Raw genomic sequence first — 15,411 nt, forward strand, 5'->3', positions numbered from 1 at the left:
CCAATCAAAAAATATAGGGTGTCAGACAGATTAAAAAAAAACAATTCCCATCAATATGCTGCCTACAAGAAATCCATTTTAGAACTAAAGGTACCTGCAGATTCAAAGTGAGAGGATGAAGAAATATTTATCATGCAAACAAAGTCAAAAGTCAGATGAGCAATACTTACATCAGACAAATGAAATTTTAAACCAAAGACTGTAACAAGAGATGAAGAGCACTATATCATCATATATCCAACAAGATCAAACAAATGTAAACATTTATGCCCCTAATAGGAAAGCACCCAAATATATGCAATAATTAACAATAAAATTAAAGGAAATCATTGACAATAATATAATAACAGTAGCAGATTTTACATCCCACTTACATCAATGGACAGATCATCTAAGCATAAAATCAACAGGGAAACAATGCTTTTAAAAGGCACATTGGACCAGATGGACTTAACAGATATATCCAGAACACTCTATCCTATAGCAACACAATTCACATTATCTTCAAGTGCACATTATCTTCAAGTGCACACTAGATCACAAATTAGGCCCCAACAAGTACAAAAAGAGTTAGATTGTACCATGCATATTTTCTATCCACAACACTATGAAACTTGATGTCAACTAGAAGAAAATTAGAAAGACCACAAACACAAAGAGGTTGAAGAACATGCTACTAAACAATGGTTGGGGCAACCAGGAAATCAAAGAATAAATAAAAAAAATACATGAAAACAAATGAAAATGAAAAAACAATGGTCTAAGACCTTTCAGATGCAGCAAAAACAGTCATAAGAAGGTAGTATATAGCAATACAGGCCTATATCCAGAAGCGAGAAAAATCTCAAATAAACAACCTAACCTTACACTTAAGGGAGCTTGAAAAAGAACAATGAACGAATCCTAAAGCCAGCAGAAGAAGAGAAATAATAAAGATTAGACAAGAAATGGAGGAAAAACTTCCAAATTCATTCTCTCAGGCCAACATTACCCTGATACCAAAACCAGACAAAGACACCACTAAAAAAGAGAACTACAGGTCAACATCCCTGATGCACATGGATGCAAAAATTCTCAATAAAATAGTAGCGAATTGAATCCAACAGTACATTAAAAGAATCATTCTCCACAATCAAGTAGGATTTATTCCTGGGCTACAAGGTGGTTCAATATTTGCAAATCAATCAACATGACACTACATTAATAAAAGAAAGGATTAGAACCACATGATCTTTGCAATAGATGCAGAAAAAGCATTTGACAAAGTACAACATCCATTCATGATAGCATTTGACAAAGTACAACATCCATTCATAACAAAAACCCTCAACAAGGGCTAGAGGAAAAATACCTCAACATAATAAGGGCCATATACAAAAAACGCACTCTTCATATCATCTTCAATGGGCAAAAACTGAGAGCTCTTCCTCTTCAGTCAGGAAAAATACAAGGATGTCCACTCTTACCACTGTTATTTAACATGGCACTACTAGTCTTAGTCACAGCAATAAGACAGCAAAAAGGAATAAAAGGCATCCAAATCAATAAAGAATTCAAACTTTCACTATTTGTAGATGACATGATATTTTATATAGAAAACCTGAAAGACTCCCCTCAAAAAACTGCTAGAACTGACATACAAATTTAGTAAAGTCACAGGATACAAAATGAACATACAGAAATCCCATTTACAATTGCACAAAAAACAATAAGATACCTAGGAATAAACCTAACCAAAGAAGTGAAAGACCTGTACTCTGAAATCTATAAAACACTGATTAAAGAAATTGAAGATAACACAACAAATGGAAAAACATCCCATGCTCATGGACTGGAAGAACAAATATTGTTAAAATGTCTATATTACCAATGCAATCTATATATTTAGTGCAATCCCTATCAAAATACCCCCAGTATTTTTCACAGAACTAGAACAAACGATCCTAAAATTTGTATAGAACCATAAAAGACCACGAAATGCCAAAGCAACATTGAAAAAGAAAAGCAAAGCTGGAGGCATCACAATTCCAGATTTCAAGTCATATTACAAAGCTGTAGTGATCAAGAGAGTATGGTACTGGCACAAAAAGAGACACTTAGATAATGGAATAGAATAGAAAACCCAGAAATGAACCCACAACTATATAGTCAACTAATCTTTGACAAAGCAGAAAAGAATATCCAATTGGGGAAAAAAAGGCTCTTCAACAAATGCCATTGGAAATGCTATAGGCATGCAAAAAATGAAAAGACTGAAACCGGACCACTTTCTTACACAATACACAAAAATAAATTCAAAATGGATGAAAGACCTAAATGTGAAAGAGGAAACCATCAAAACACTAGAGGAGAACACAGACCGCAATCTCTTTGACATCAGCCATAGCAACTTTTTACTAGACACGTCTCTGAAGGCAAGGAAAACAAAACAAAACAAAAAAGACATTGGGACTTCATAAAAATAAAAACCTGCTGCACAGCAAAGGAAATAATCAACAAAACTAAAAGGCAACCTACTGAATGGGAGAATATATTTGCAAATGGAGTATCTGATAGAGGGTTAGTATCCAAAATACATAAAGAACTTATAAAATTCAACATCTAAAAAACAAAGAATCCAATTAACAAACAGGCAGAAGACATGAATAGACATTTTTTCCAAAGAAGTCAGACAGATGGACAACAGCCACATGCAAAGGCTCATTATCACACATCATCAGGGAAATACAAATCAAAACTACAATGATTTATCACCACACAACAGTCAGAATGGCTAAAATTAACAACACAGGAAACCACAGGTGTTGGTGAGTCTGCAGAGGAAGGGGAACCCTCTTACACTGTTGGGGGAATGCAAACTTGTATAGCCACTCTGGAAATCAATGTGGAGGTTCCTCAAAACTTTTAAAATTGAACTACCCTAGATTCAGCAATTGCACTACTAGGTATTTACCCTAAGGATACAAAAATACTGATTAGAAGGGATACATGTACCGGGATGTACAGAAGTATTATCAACAATACCCAATTTATGGAAAGAGTCCAAATGACCGTCAACTGATGAATGGATAAAAGTGGTATATGTAATGGAATATTACTCAGCTATAAAAAAGAATGAAATCTTGCCATTTGCAAGGACCTGGATGAGCTAGAGAGTATTATGCTAAGTGAAATAAGTTAGAGAAAGGCAAATATCATCTGATTTCACTCATATGTGGGATTTAAGAGACAAAACAAATGCATATGGAGGAAAAAAAAAGACAGGAAAACCAAAAAACGGACTCTTAACTATAGAAAACAAACTGATGGTTACCAGAGGTAGGGTGTGTGGGGTGATGGGTTAAATAGGTGATGGGGATTAAGGAGGGTACTTGTGATGAGCACTGGGTGCTGTATGTGAGTGTTTAATCACCAAATTCTACTCCTGAAAATAATATTACACTGTATGATCTTAGGATGACGAGTTCAAGCCCCACACTGGGTTAGAGATTACTTAAATAAATAAACTTTCAAAATAATATGCAATTTGAAAACTATAATCAATTCCTCCATCACGAAGCAAGCACTGTCTCACCAAAAACAACCAACCAACCAACCAACTAAATGCACACTGTAATGTATATTGCACTAACTCATGAAAAGTTAACTTTACTAAATCAGGCTGTTCTTTATGACCCTTACCCAGGAGTGTTCAATACCCATAAGACCTCAAGTAACACCTCTTCCTTCATCCAGACAAAAATCCAGGCAAGAGCTAAAATTATGGCTTTCTAGAGGGTGATGCCCTTTGAAGTTCCTACTCCTAGTATACTTAATTAAGACAGTCACTGTAAGAGCTCTCGCAACCAAAGCCTCTTGCTTATCCTATTTCCACTCTCCCAAAAACCTTCTCAGAAACCAACAGAGCCCATATTTGCCCTTTTCAGGCCCATTTTCCACCTCTCACTGGAACCAAGCTAGTTCTTATCTAAAACGTCCAACACACTTCCCCACAGGACAATTTTACAAACAGTGGTTAGTTCTTCATCATTATACCTCACTATTGTGCACTGGTCTAAAAATGTAACTATTAATAAGTTTTTCCTGTAGGAAATCATGTTCAGAATCTCAAACAAGCAATCCTCACACTTTTGAATGTTAATTCAGAGGTTAACAATTGCCCATGAAATAAGACAAGTAAAAGATAGATGCGGAAAAAGACTCCACAGTATATGATAGTGCATATAATCTTTAATTTTACCAGGATACAACACACAAAAAAAAACCTGACAGAAATAACTCCTTTGACATTAAAGTTAACACATTCTCACTCACATTTTCTTTAAGGATTCCAATACATTTTCAAAAAACATATTCCACAATTAAAGCATCCTTAGTCCTAAAAACTATCATGACTGGGGCTGCAAAGCTCATGCTGAAGGGTTAATATTCCTAAAGTCAACATCAACAAACAAGAAATTAAAATAAATATAAAGTCTGGGAGGTAAAATTGTTTCCTTCTTATCAAAAGAGCACTATTATAAACAACAACAACAACAACAACAACAACAAAAAAGCTCTTTTACATACTAAACAGGTCTGTTCAGATATAGCACTTAGGTTTCACCTAGAATATTTTTAAGTCACTTGAAGAATTAAATCTAAAAAATCATAACTGTTCTAGACAAAGGAGGCAAAATGCTATCTTCACCACAGTACCTTCACCTTTTGTTTTACTTCAGAGGGTTTAACAATTTCCACTTGAGTATTTTCCAAACTGCGGAGTTAGAGAGACCCATTGTTAAATCTCTATAATAACCTAAAACATACTGCAAACAACAAAAATACCATATATGGTAATTATGATTTAAAACAGTTCTGCATGCAAATGTAACAAAAATAATAAAATAGTAGGCATGCAAAAGGCTCTCCATCTCCCACCCCATCCTTATATACAACCATTTAACTGTTTTTATAAACGTGATACCTGGGACTATAAGTCAACTGATTACATTAGTGAATAAAATAAAATTCCTCTCCCTTTTAATGGTCTTGCTAGAAAATTTTTGAAGTACGAATCAATTCCAAGAAGAAATGAACCCTTTTTCATTTATCCTGTTCTTAAGAGATGTAGACTATTAAAATGCATTTTGGAACTGCTTAATTTACTTGTAAAATATGTACTATAGTGGAGAAGGTTCAACTTTAGACTCCTGAATTCATTTCTGTTACACATTTCTTGTTAAATGTTATCCTTGCACGTAATTTTAACCCCAATTTGTTGGAAATTTGAAAAAGATAAAAGAACGAGTTAAACAGAGAACAGTCCAAAGTGTATTTTTAAGGATGGAACAAGTATTTGAAGACAAATTTGCATCTTGAGATGCGGAGGACTGCGATTGCCAGTGCTACCTCAAAATATCCTATTGTGAATCAATACTTGGCATTCACGTATTTTTATGAGGTCTATTATGGCCTCTACTGGAGTACTATGCTGCCAATCCATTAAGTTATCATAAAATGATCCAATTTTCTATCCCCAAAGTCTCATTTTTAGTGTTTAAATGCTGCCCGCTTCTAACAACACCAACAAACAGCAATAACACTGCTTTTACAGAGTACCTGTGCACATCTAAGTGTTCACTACATAGCTGACCTAAGTCCAACCAGAACAGTTTCAGAAGAGCGAGAACAGAGAAAAATCAAAATATCCTGGTTGAACCTAGTAGTCTTCCAAAGATTCCTCTTAATAAGGGCTGGGGTTTCCTTTGCGTTTTCTTTTAAAGACTAACAGGGCAGAGACATCATTTGGGGAAAGAAGGGCAGGAGGAAGAGGGTGGTGGAACTGAGGGGACCACAGAACATCACCTTAATGTAAATAAAGAAACCTGGCTGCCAGTTAATCTCTACTTGGGTTGTTACAAAAACCACAACGTGCCACGGAGAATCCAGCAACCTAAGTAAGAGGCACACATCCCTATAAGCAAAGGTCCCCAGAGTTAGTCTGACACCTAGGTATGTTTTTGTTGCGCTGGAATCCTAAAGCACACGGGGTTCTACAGCTAACTGGAATCAGCAGCTGTCCCCGAAAAGTGGTCCCAACCAGCAAACCCGGCGCAGCAGAGAAAGAGGAATGCACAGAGCTAGGCGCTGCACCAGGGGGGTTCCCTAGTCCCATTTCAGGTCGCAAAGGGAAACTTAGTCACAACTCCAGCGTGGTTCGTGCAGCAGGAGCTCCTTCTGAGAAGGAGCCCAGGCCCGGGCTGCTCTCGCTCCCCACGCCCTAGCCCGCCGTCTCCAGGGAATGCACAGTTGGGGCAGCGCGTGCTTCACCATCCTGCAGCCTCAAGGGATCTTGCCTGATCACCCCGCTCCCTAGCCCTATGCCCCTTCTCTCTCAGGCCTCCAGCCAGCGTCCTGTGGAAAGGAGGGGGTTGGCTCCAGTCCTCGGCCACCATACTAACCTCGCCGCTGCTTGCGCCGCCTCCGAACACCTCCATTTTTTGGTTCCAAAGCTCCTCCTGAGGAGTGAACGGTAGCATTGCCCCTTCAGGAGCACTTGAACAAGAGCTGCCAACTGCTGGAGCGACCGCGCATCCCGTCGTTTGAGCTTGCCTGCCGCCGCCAACACCCACGTAACCCTCAGACCCTGCTTCAGCCACCGCTGCCCTCGCTACAGCGTCCGCTCACAGGCTGCGAGCTGAGGATCGCCGCCGCAGGCAGCTGCCCCAATAGACAAGAAAACTCTGCTGCCTCACGGAGAGCTCCTCTCGACTGGTGCTCAGCACTGCCGCCGCCGCGACTGTCGCTTGGCGTTGACTCGGTCCCCCACCCCTCTTCCTAGGGCCCCCTCCCCATCCCCAGCTCTGTCAATATGGCGGCAGCGGTGGCGTTACCTGTGCAGCGCTTGGAAACCACCCCCACCTACCCACAGTGGAAGCACAGTAGCGTCACCCGAACGTCAATGGAGATTCCCCAGCCTGGGGTGATGAGTGGGTGGGAAAGAAAGGAGGGGGTGGATACGGAGGACAGCGTGGTTGGGGTTGGGAAGAGGGAAGACGGACACGCCGGTTGTAGAGGCGGGAGAAGAGTAGTAAAAGCCACTGCTAACGCTTCAATAAACCTGCCCACTACAGGGAGCATGCGCGTCGCTGTTCACACAGGCTCAGCAGGCCCTCTCAAGTCTATGAGGCTCGCTTGCTGGCGGGAGGATTCCCAAAATGAATGCTGGAACTGGGAGATGATCCTGAGTATTGGAGGAGTCAGTGTCAGGGGAGGACTCCAGGAATATCTGCTTGCAGGGCTCACAAAAGCAGGTAGGTGTCCTATACACCAAACCACATCCATTTTTGTATAGTGATGAATACTACAGCGGGGGTTTTAGTCCAGTATTGGACTTCTAGAAGCTGGATGCAGAAATAAAATTCATCAAAAATAAATTAGTGTACCTGCGCTCCCTTTCTCCTCCACCCCCTGCTCTTGTCCCTCTCACAGCATTTCCTCTGGTATTGATGACAGTATTGATGACACGCAGTGTTTCTAGTGTTCACATACACATGCACATAAATACACCACTTACTGGATTCTACCTGTCGTATTGAAAACAAAGTAATCGAAGCTAACCTCACCACCCCCCCCCCCAACACACACACACCCCGCTTAGAAGGTACTGGACCTGTAGTGAAAGCAATAATCATTTTCCTATCTTCTTCAAATCAAACCTTTGCTACTCTAAGCCACACGCTGTACTGGGAGGTAGTGATATAACTGAGATATATAAAGTACAGTCTCACACACGGGGGATGATCAAGATCCTTATCCAAACACTTTAGAACACTTAATAACAAAGTTATTCCACTGTTGACACTTCAAAGACTTAAAATAGCAAAGGTAATAGCAACAAGGCAGCTCAATATCTTGAAGAGGTTTCTAATGGTCAATGTAAAATGCTAACACCCTTTTCCCACTTACTACACATAGAGCTACTGTGTTGTGCTCTAAGAAAACACTGAACTATGCCCTCCATTTATTTCACCATAGCGTGCAGTGCTAGGGAAGTAAAAAGCAGACCTACTACTGCTTGACCTGACTCAAATGCCAGTCAAATCCATGCACGTGTTATTATATCCTCCCTATCCCAGTCTTCCTAAGCAACTTATTTTAATAGTAGTCAATACTAACAACTATTTAGTGATAGCCCACTATGTTCCAGACGTATGCTCTTCATGAATTCATTTAGCACTCATAACAACTTGCAAAAAACATATTATCTGTATTTTAAAGATTAAGAAATTGAGCCCAGAAAAGTTCATTGCTTTTACCAAGACCTCACAGATATTAAATGGAAATTCTAGAATTAAAAATAGTTTTGCCTGATGTCGAACCTTATATCCCATTGCTCTGCGAAACCCCTCTGATATTACCTTACCCTCTCCATACCCTCCTTCCTCTCGTCCCTAGGGAAAATGAGTCACCCATTCCTCTTTACTTCCATAAAATATTTTCCATATCCTTATTTCAACACCTTAACCTTCTTTACCAACAAACTTTGAGATTTTGATGTTAGTAAATTAACCTATTAACCTCTGCATTCAGAGCATAGGGCCGGTGCTCAATATGTTAGACGGACAAACAATACTCTATCTAGACACTGTGTTAAAGCTGTGGGCTAATATAAAAATGAATGGCACTACTTAACTCTGCAGAGTTTAATGCTTCTTTGTTCTGTGTTGATTCACTATATCAAAGATATATTCTCTGATTTTAAGTTACTAGTAACCAGGACCTATTATGTACAATTTTGACTAGCCCAGAGGTTCTTAGATTGTCGGTGAAAAATATTTTAGCTTTATTTAAGCACAAAGGCAGGTATTAAAGAAGACTCAAGCTTCAATTGTAGAGATTCTTGCTTTCACTTTAGTCTTCAGGAAAATTTTAGCCTAAAATTTTCTGTATACCTATGTATCTCTGGATCTCCAGTCATTCTAGCATAACATTAAAAGTTTACACAATATTTAGTAATATTTGGGTGGCTCTGGAACTGGGATGCACTACATCTAGTTTCTAAATAATGTATTGTTCATCATAAAAGGTGATGAGATGGGCTCTACCACCATTAGATCATGTGTTATGAATATTTTCAGGACTAAGGAAAAAGTACACTTAAACCTTCACAGTGACTCATTTACCCTGTGATAAATGGCATACATTGGATTACCAGGGTCAGAGGTGAAAATAAGTGGTCATGCAATTTAACTGATAAAAATTAACTGACCCATATGGAGATAAAAACTTCCTGGCCCCACTAGAGGGTTGTAAAATATGAAACAAGAGCCTTTGATCAGCAGATCACAGACCAACCACGAATTCTACACTGTGGTTCTGATTTCTAAACTGTAGCATATACAAAGCCATGCATACTTGGGGTATAATTATAGAAAGAACCACATAGTATCTCAGTATTCTCCAAAGTTTATAATCCAAATAGCTGGAAAATGGTGAACCAACACAGAACATAAAAGCACAATTAGGGAAATATTCAAATATTTTATTTTGGAGGTATTCAGACATAAAATATAAAAATGGATTCATGTACACAAACGTGGAATTTTTAATGCTTATTTATTTTTGAGAGAGAGAGAGAGAGAGGATCCGAAGCAGACCCACACATGGGGCTTGAACTCAAGAACGGTAAGATCTGAGCCAAAATCAAAAGTCAGACATTGACTGAGCCACAACGGCGCCCAACACAAACAGTGAAGTTTTAAGTGTTTAATTTTTAACAAATGCTGCACTTATAATCTTTAAATAATGACTTAGTTGTGTCAGATAACTTTCATTCTCTAAAAATAAGAAATAACTTTGAGACCCCTACAAATCAATTTCAAAAGGGGAGCAATTCACACTTACTTGTAAAATGTGAGCTCATAATTGCCTTTTTGTTGAAATTAATGAGATTAAACAATAAACAAATGATAAATATGATCATAGTTTAATAGTTGTTCTTGTTTGAACAATAAAGTTTATAGTGCATGAAAAGGGAAATCCCTTAATAAGGCTAGAGAGTAGGAAGAGTGGTAACCATCATTTTTAGTCTAACTCCTAGGATTTTTACGAAAGATACTTACATATCATGATTTAGCTTCAACTCCTTAAATTGTAGCAATGGTATATTGCTAGAAAGGAGTTCTACTGTATTATATATAAGGATAATAACAAGGAGTGAAATTTTACTTTCTTTTTATTTCTAAATATCTTTGAATCATGTCTACATATTGGTTATAATGCTATTTTCCAGGGAAAAAGAACAGTTGATCTTACTAGTGGGTATGTCAAAATGGTAGAATGACAGGAAATGAATTCCAAGAATGATGTAAATAAATATAATAACCAACCATAGTTGATTAAATCGATACATTTTTATAAACCAAAGGAATACACCAGATATGAAAGCAATCTGCCTGCCCGTATCCTTCACAGCATTGTTCACAACAGTTGAGTTAGCCAATTTGACAAGTTATTTGACATCTCTTTCCTAACTCACAATTTTCCATTGGGTCCCTAGCAAATCTTGGAAACTTTTGTGAAGAGAATTCCATCTGAGATAAGGTGTACCATCCACTGGTTAAGAATATAGGAATATCTAGGTCACCTGAGTGGCTCAGTCAGTTAAGCAACTGATTTTGCCTTAGGTCATGATCTCATGGCTAATGAGTTCAAGCCCTACATAGTGCTTCATGCTGAAAGTGAGAAGCCTACTTGGGATCCTCTCCCCCTCTCTCTGCCCTTTCCCCCCTCTCAAAATAAATAATAAATGAAAAAAGAATTTGGGAAATAGCTATGTTACCCCGTTCAAACTTCAAACATACTCATAAATCTGTAAAGCAATTAAAATATATAAATGTGTGCAACCACCAATTTAACTAGTTTCAGAATGTCTTTTGCATATAATTTGCAAAACTGTTGTTACCTACAATAAAACATGTGATTAGAGTTCCCATGACTGAGGTAATGATAAAAAGTTTCCCTGGAACCATCCACACCTGCTTACTGGGTTCTCTCAGTATTTAAGGTTCTACATTTAAGGTTTCTACAGAATTTACATTAAATTGAACCAGATAATTTTAGATTTATAGTCATGGTCTTATTAGCATCATACTCTAAGTCACTGATAAGTGTGCATCAGAATTTTCTGCAGTGATTTGTCAAAACATAGATTTCCGAACACTAATGTTTCTGATTCAGTAAATTGGGATTGGGAACTGAGTGTTTGCATTTCTACCAAGTTCCCAGGGATTCTTATCATGCTGGCTTGGGGACTGTACTTTGACAACCACTGCTTTTTAAGTTATAGTTAGCCAAATTAAGACATAGGTATTTTAGAGTAATTTTGTTCAAATAGCCTAAATAATCCATTCAAATTTTAGATCTTTTTGAACTCATGACAAATGAATAGAGACTTGGAAAGTAAATTAATTTTTCAAAGGAAAACCTATAGAAGGTACAAACCCTATTAAGGCATTTAAAAACATTATAAGGGGTGCCTGGGGTGGAGGATTACTTAAATTTCCTAAGTAATATTTGGAACCCTTATCAGATGAAAGGGGTACATATTTTTACTACTCTGGAGTAATAGAGAGATCCATAATCCCAAGTAGGTCTATGTCAAGATCCAGATATATGTAGATAAAACAAGACTTTTCAAACTAAGAATTTTTTTTTTCATTCTGAAACTGAAAATCATTGTCATTATTTCCTTTCGGAATTTAGTGAGTCAAAGTTCATTAGGTCCTAAATTACTCATTGAACTGACCTAAAGTCTAGTCTCAACAGGTTTTCAAAGTGAATGTAATACAAACTTCTTAATATATACCAGGAAAATATAATGTATATAACCATTTAAAGTTATTGAAGGCAACACAGCTTCTACCTAACATCTCTGCTTTTTACATCTTTGAGTATATTTAAATGGAAATTTAATTAAAACTAGATTAAAACCTATTTTTTAAAAAATCTTATTGTTATTTATTTTTGAGAGAGAGTGAGATAGAGTGATAGCAGGGGAAGGACAGAGAGAGAGGGATACAAAATCTGAAACAGACTCCAGGCTCTGAGCTGCCGGCATAGAGCCTAACGTGGTGCTCGAACTCGGGAATGGCGAGATCATGACCTGAGCAGAAGTTGGACACTCAACCGACTGAGCCACCCAGGTGCCCCTGATTAAAACCTATTTTAATAAAAAAAATTGTACCCGCTTAACATGTACAATATGATGATTTGATATACATATACATAGTAAAAGGATTATTGTAGTCAAGCTAATTAACATATCATTTCCTCCTAGCTACCATTTTTTGTGAAATCTATTCTCTTAACAAATTTCCAGTATTCACCATAGTATTATTGACAATAGTTGCGAAGTCTGGGTGGCTCAGTTGGTTAAGCATCCAACCAACCTGACCTGAGCATGGTTAAGGTTGGTTAAGCATCCAAACCATGACCTGAGCATGGTTTTCGCTCAGGTCAAGATCTCAGGGTCATGAGATGGAGCCATGCATTGGGCTCCATGCTGAGTGTGGAACCTGCTTAAGATTGTCTCTCTCCAAGGGCGCCTGGGTGGCTCAGTCAGTTGGGCGTCTGACCACTACTTGGGTCATGATCTCACCATTTGTGAGTTCAAGCCCCACATCGGACTCTGTACTGACAGCTCAGAGCCTGGAGCCTGCTTCTGATTCTGTGTTTCCCTCTCTTTCTGTCCCTCTGCTGCTCATGCTCTCTCTATCCCTTCAAAATAAATAAATATTTTTTTAAAAAAAGGTTCTCTCTTTCCATCCCTCTACCCCTTACCCCACCTGCTCATGCATGCTGTCTCTCTCACTTTCTTTCTCTCTTTCTAAAAAAAAAAACAATAGTCATCATTGCTGTAGATGATCTATAGACTTATTCATCCTAAATAACTGCAACTTTGTATTCTTTGATATTTCCTCCACCTCCTTGCCCCTGGTAACCACCATTCTACTATCTGTTTCTTTGTGTTAGACTTTTTTAGATTCTACATGTAACTGAGAACATCCAGTATTTTTTTTTCTGTGTCTGATTTATTTCACTTAGCATAATGCCCTCTAAGTTCATCCATGTTGTTACAAATAGCACAATTTCCTTCTTTTTCATAATTAGATAATATTTCAAATACTTTCTTCTGTATCCATTCACCAATCAACACTTAGGCTGTTTCCATATTCTGACTGTTGTGAATAATTCTGCAGTGAACGTGGGAGTTCAGATATCTCTTCAAAGTACTAAATTCATTTCCTTTGGATATATATCCTGAAGAGAAATTGCTGAACCATATAGTTGTTCTATTTTTAGAACTCTACCTTTACTTGGAGGTCGACCAATGGTATTTCCCGTCTTATGAATTTTAATCCATTTGAAGAAAATAAGTTAAAGTCTTACTTAAATGGATAGCTATTCAAACTGACTCTAATTTGATACCTTATAAACACTTTGCTGTTTATCATATGACATTTAAATGAGAAAAAAACTTAATAAAAACATAAATACTATAAATTAAATCAGGTGAGATTCTTAAGTCTTTTAAAAATAATAAAATATTGACATTGCAATCAACTTAGAACTCGAACAGATAACTGGGCCTATATACAAGGAGGCATAATACTAAAGGAGACTCATATATTCTCTCCTTCAACATTATTTGAGAAAATTGAATATTTAAGAAGATACTAACCAACGTTTCACTTCAACCTAGGATATCAAGAAGATGGAAAGTGCATCACTTCTACCCTAACAACAACAAAAAAGAAAATAGGCAGCAAAATCATAACATTTCTTGAACACTTCAGAGACCTGATGCCACAGGGCAACAGAATAGCCCCAAATACAAAGACAAGCCTTCCAAGGACAGAAAGAATACAAATTGGTTCACCTATAGCAGAGCACTGGGGTAAGAGATATAGGGTGCCCTAAAGCAGGAGGAGAATTGAATTAAATATTTAATGAATTGCCTAAAGCCAAATGTGGAGTAGCATGATATCATAGAGTTTCTTGGAGTTGCAGAGACACAGGAAGTTGACCTCCACTCTTAGGCTTTCCTCCTCAGACTTACTTCTGGTGATCATAAGAAAGATAGATGGTAGGGAAAAATATTAGATAAAGTCTTCCTGAAGATTACAGGCCTGGGAGAGAAGGACAGCCACTGTTGCAGGAAAGGTAATAACACTGCACAAATGTTACTGGGTGGTAGTTGGGAGGTGGGGGTAGCACACACAGTTGCCTCTCAGGAAACATGTGAACACCCACTGCTTCAAAGGAAGGTAAAAGAAAAAAAAATCCCTCTATTTCTTAGGAGAGGGAAAGAAAAGTGTTTTAGACTCAGATTATTAGAGGCTTCTTACCAATGGGAAGGGGAAAAATAATTCCCTCAAATGTTCACCAAAGATATAAGGCAAACTTTGGCTTCCATGTAGAGGAGAGTCAGTATCACCGAGAAAACACTGGAAAAACAAGGACACAACTTGTCTAAGGCTAAGGCTAAACCAGGACAACAGGGAAATACCCTTGTCCCACTAACATGCTTGCATGCACTAAACAAAAAGCAAATAGCAAATTAACTGAATTTGAACCTTATTATAAAATTTAAAAACTATGAAACTTTTAAAAGAAAACAGTAAATAATCTTTGTGACTTGGCATCACAAGTCTTATGTGAAGAGTTCTTAAATATGAGACCAAAGCCATGATCCATAGAACAATGAATTGATAAAGTAGGTCTCATCAAAATTAAAGTATTTTGTTCTCAGGGCACCTGGGTGGCTCAGTCAATTAAGCATCTAACTTCAGCTCAGGTCATGATCTTGCAGTTTGTGAGTTTGAGCCCCACAATGGTCTCTCTGCTGTCAGTGCAGAGCCTGCTTTGGATCCTCTGTCTCCCTTCCGCTATACCTCTCCCTCACTTGCTCTCTCTCTCTCTCTCTCTCTCAAAAATAATAAATATTTACAAAATGAAATATTTTGCTCTGCAAAAGTTCTTATGTAGAGTATTAAAATGTAAGCTAAAACTAAGGAAAATATTTGGAAATCACATATCTGATGAAACCCTTGTACCCAGAACATATAAATAATTCTGTAATTTCAAAAGAATAAAAAGGATCCAATTAAATTAAAAATATAAGAAAAAAAGAAATTAACACCTACTAAATAAAACATGTGCAAACAAAACCTGAAAACATATTCAACACTGACAATACCAAATTCTGGTAACAGGAAATTTCATTCATAGTTGGAGGGGATGCATAATGGTATAGCCACTTTGGAAGACAGTTTGGTGGTTCCCTACAAAATTAAACTCTTAAACATCTGATCCAGAGATTGTACTCCTATGTATTTACCCAAAGGAACTGAAAAGTTATATCCA

At 37.7% G+C, this 15,411-nt stretch overlaps 1 protein-coding gene across 1 annotated transcript in view; it reads right to left on the reverse strand.

The window, feature by feature from the left end:
* RPS6KA6 (ribosomal protein S6 kinase A6) overlaps positions 1 to 6,791 on the reverse strand; it is a 176,109-nt gene extending 169,318 nt beyond the window's left edge. The window contains exon 1 of the mRNA XM_043569575.1: positions 6,444 to 6,791. Within this exon, the coding sequence (XP_043425510.1) occupies positions 6,444 to 6,521 (78 nt within the window). The 5' untranslated portion in view covers positions 6,522 to 6,791. The remainder of the gene's footprint in view (positions 1 to 6,443) is intronic.
* Positions 6,792 to 15,411: the final 8,620 nt, after the last annotated feature.

Source organism: Prionailurus bengalensis, chromosome X, assembly GCF_016509475.1.
Source record: "Prionailurus bengalensis isolate Pbe53 chromosome X, Fcat_Pben_1.1_paternal_pri, whole genome shotgun sequence".
NCBI classification, from domain to species: Eukaryota; Metazoa; Chordata; class Mammalia; order Carnivora; family Felidae; genus Prionailurus; species Prionailurus bengalensis.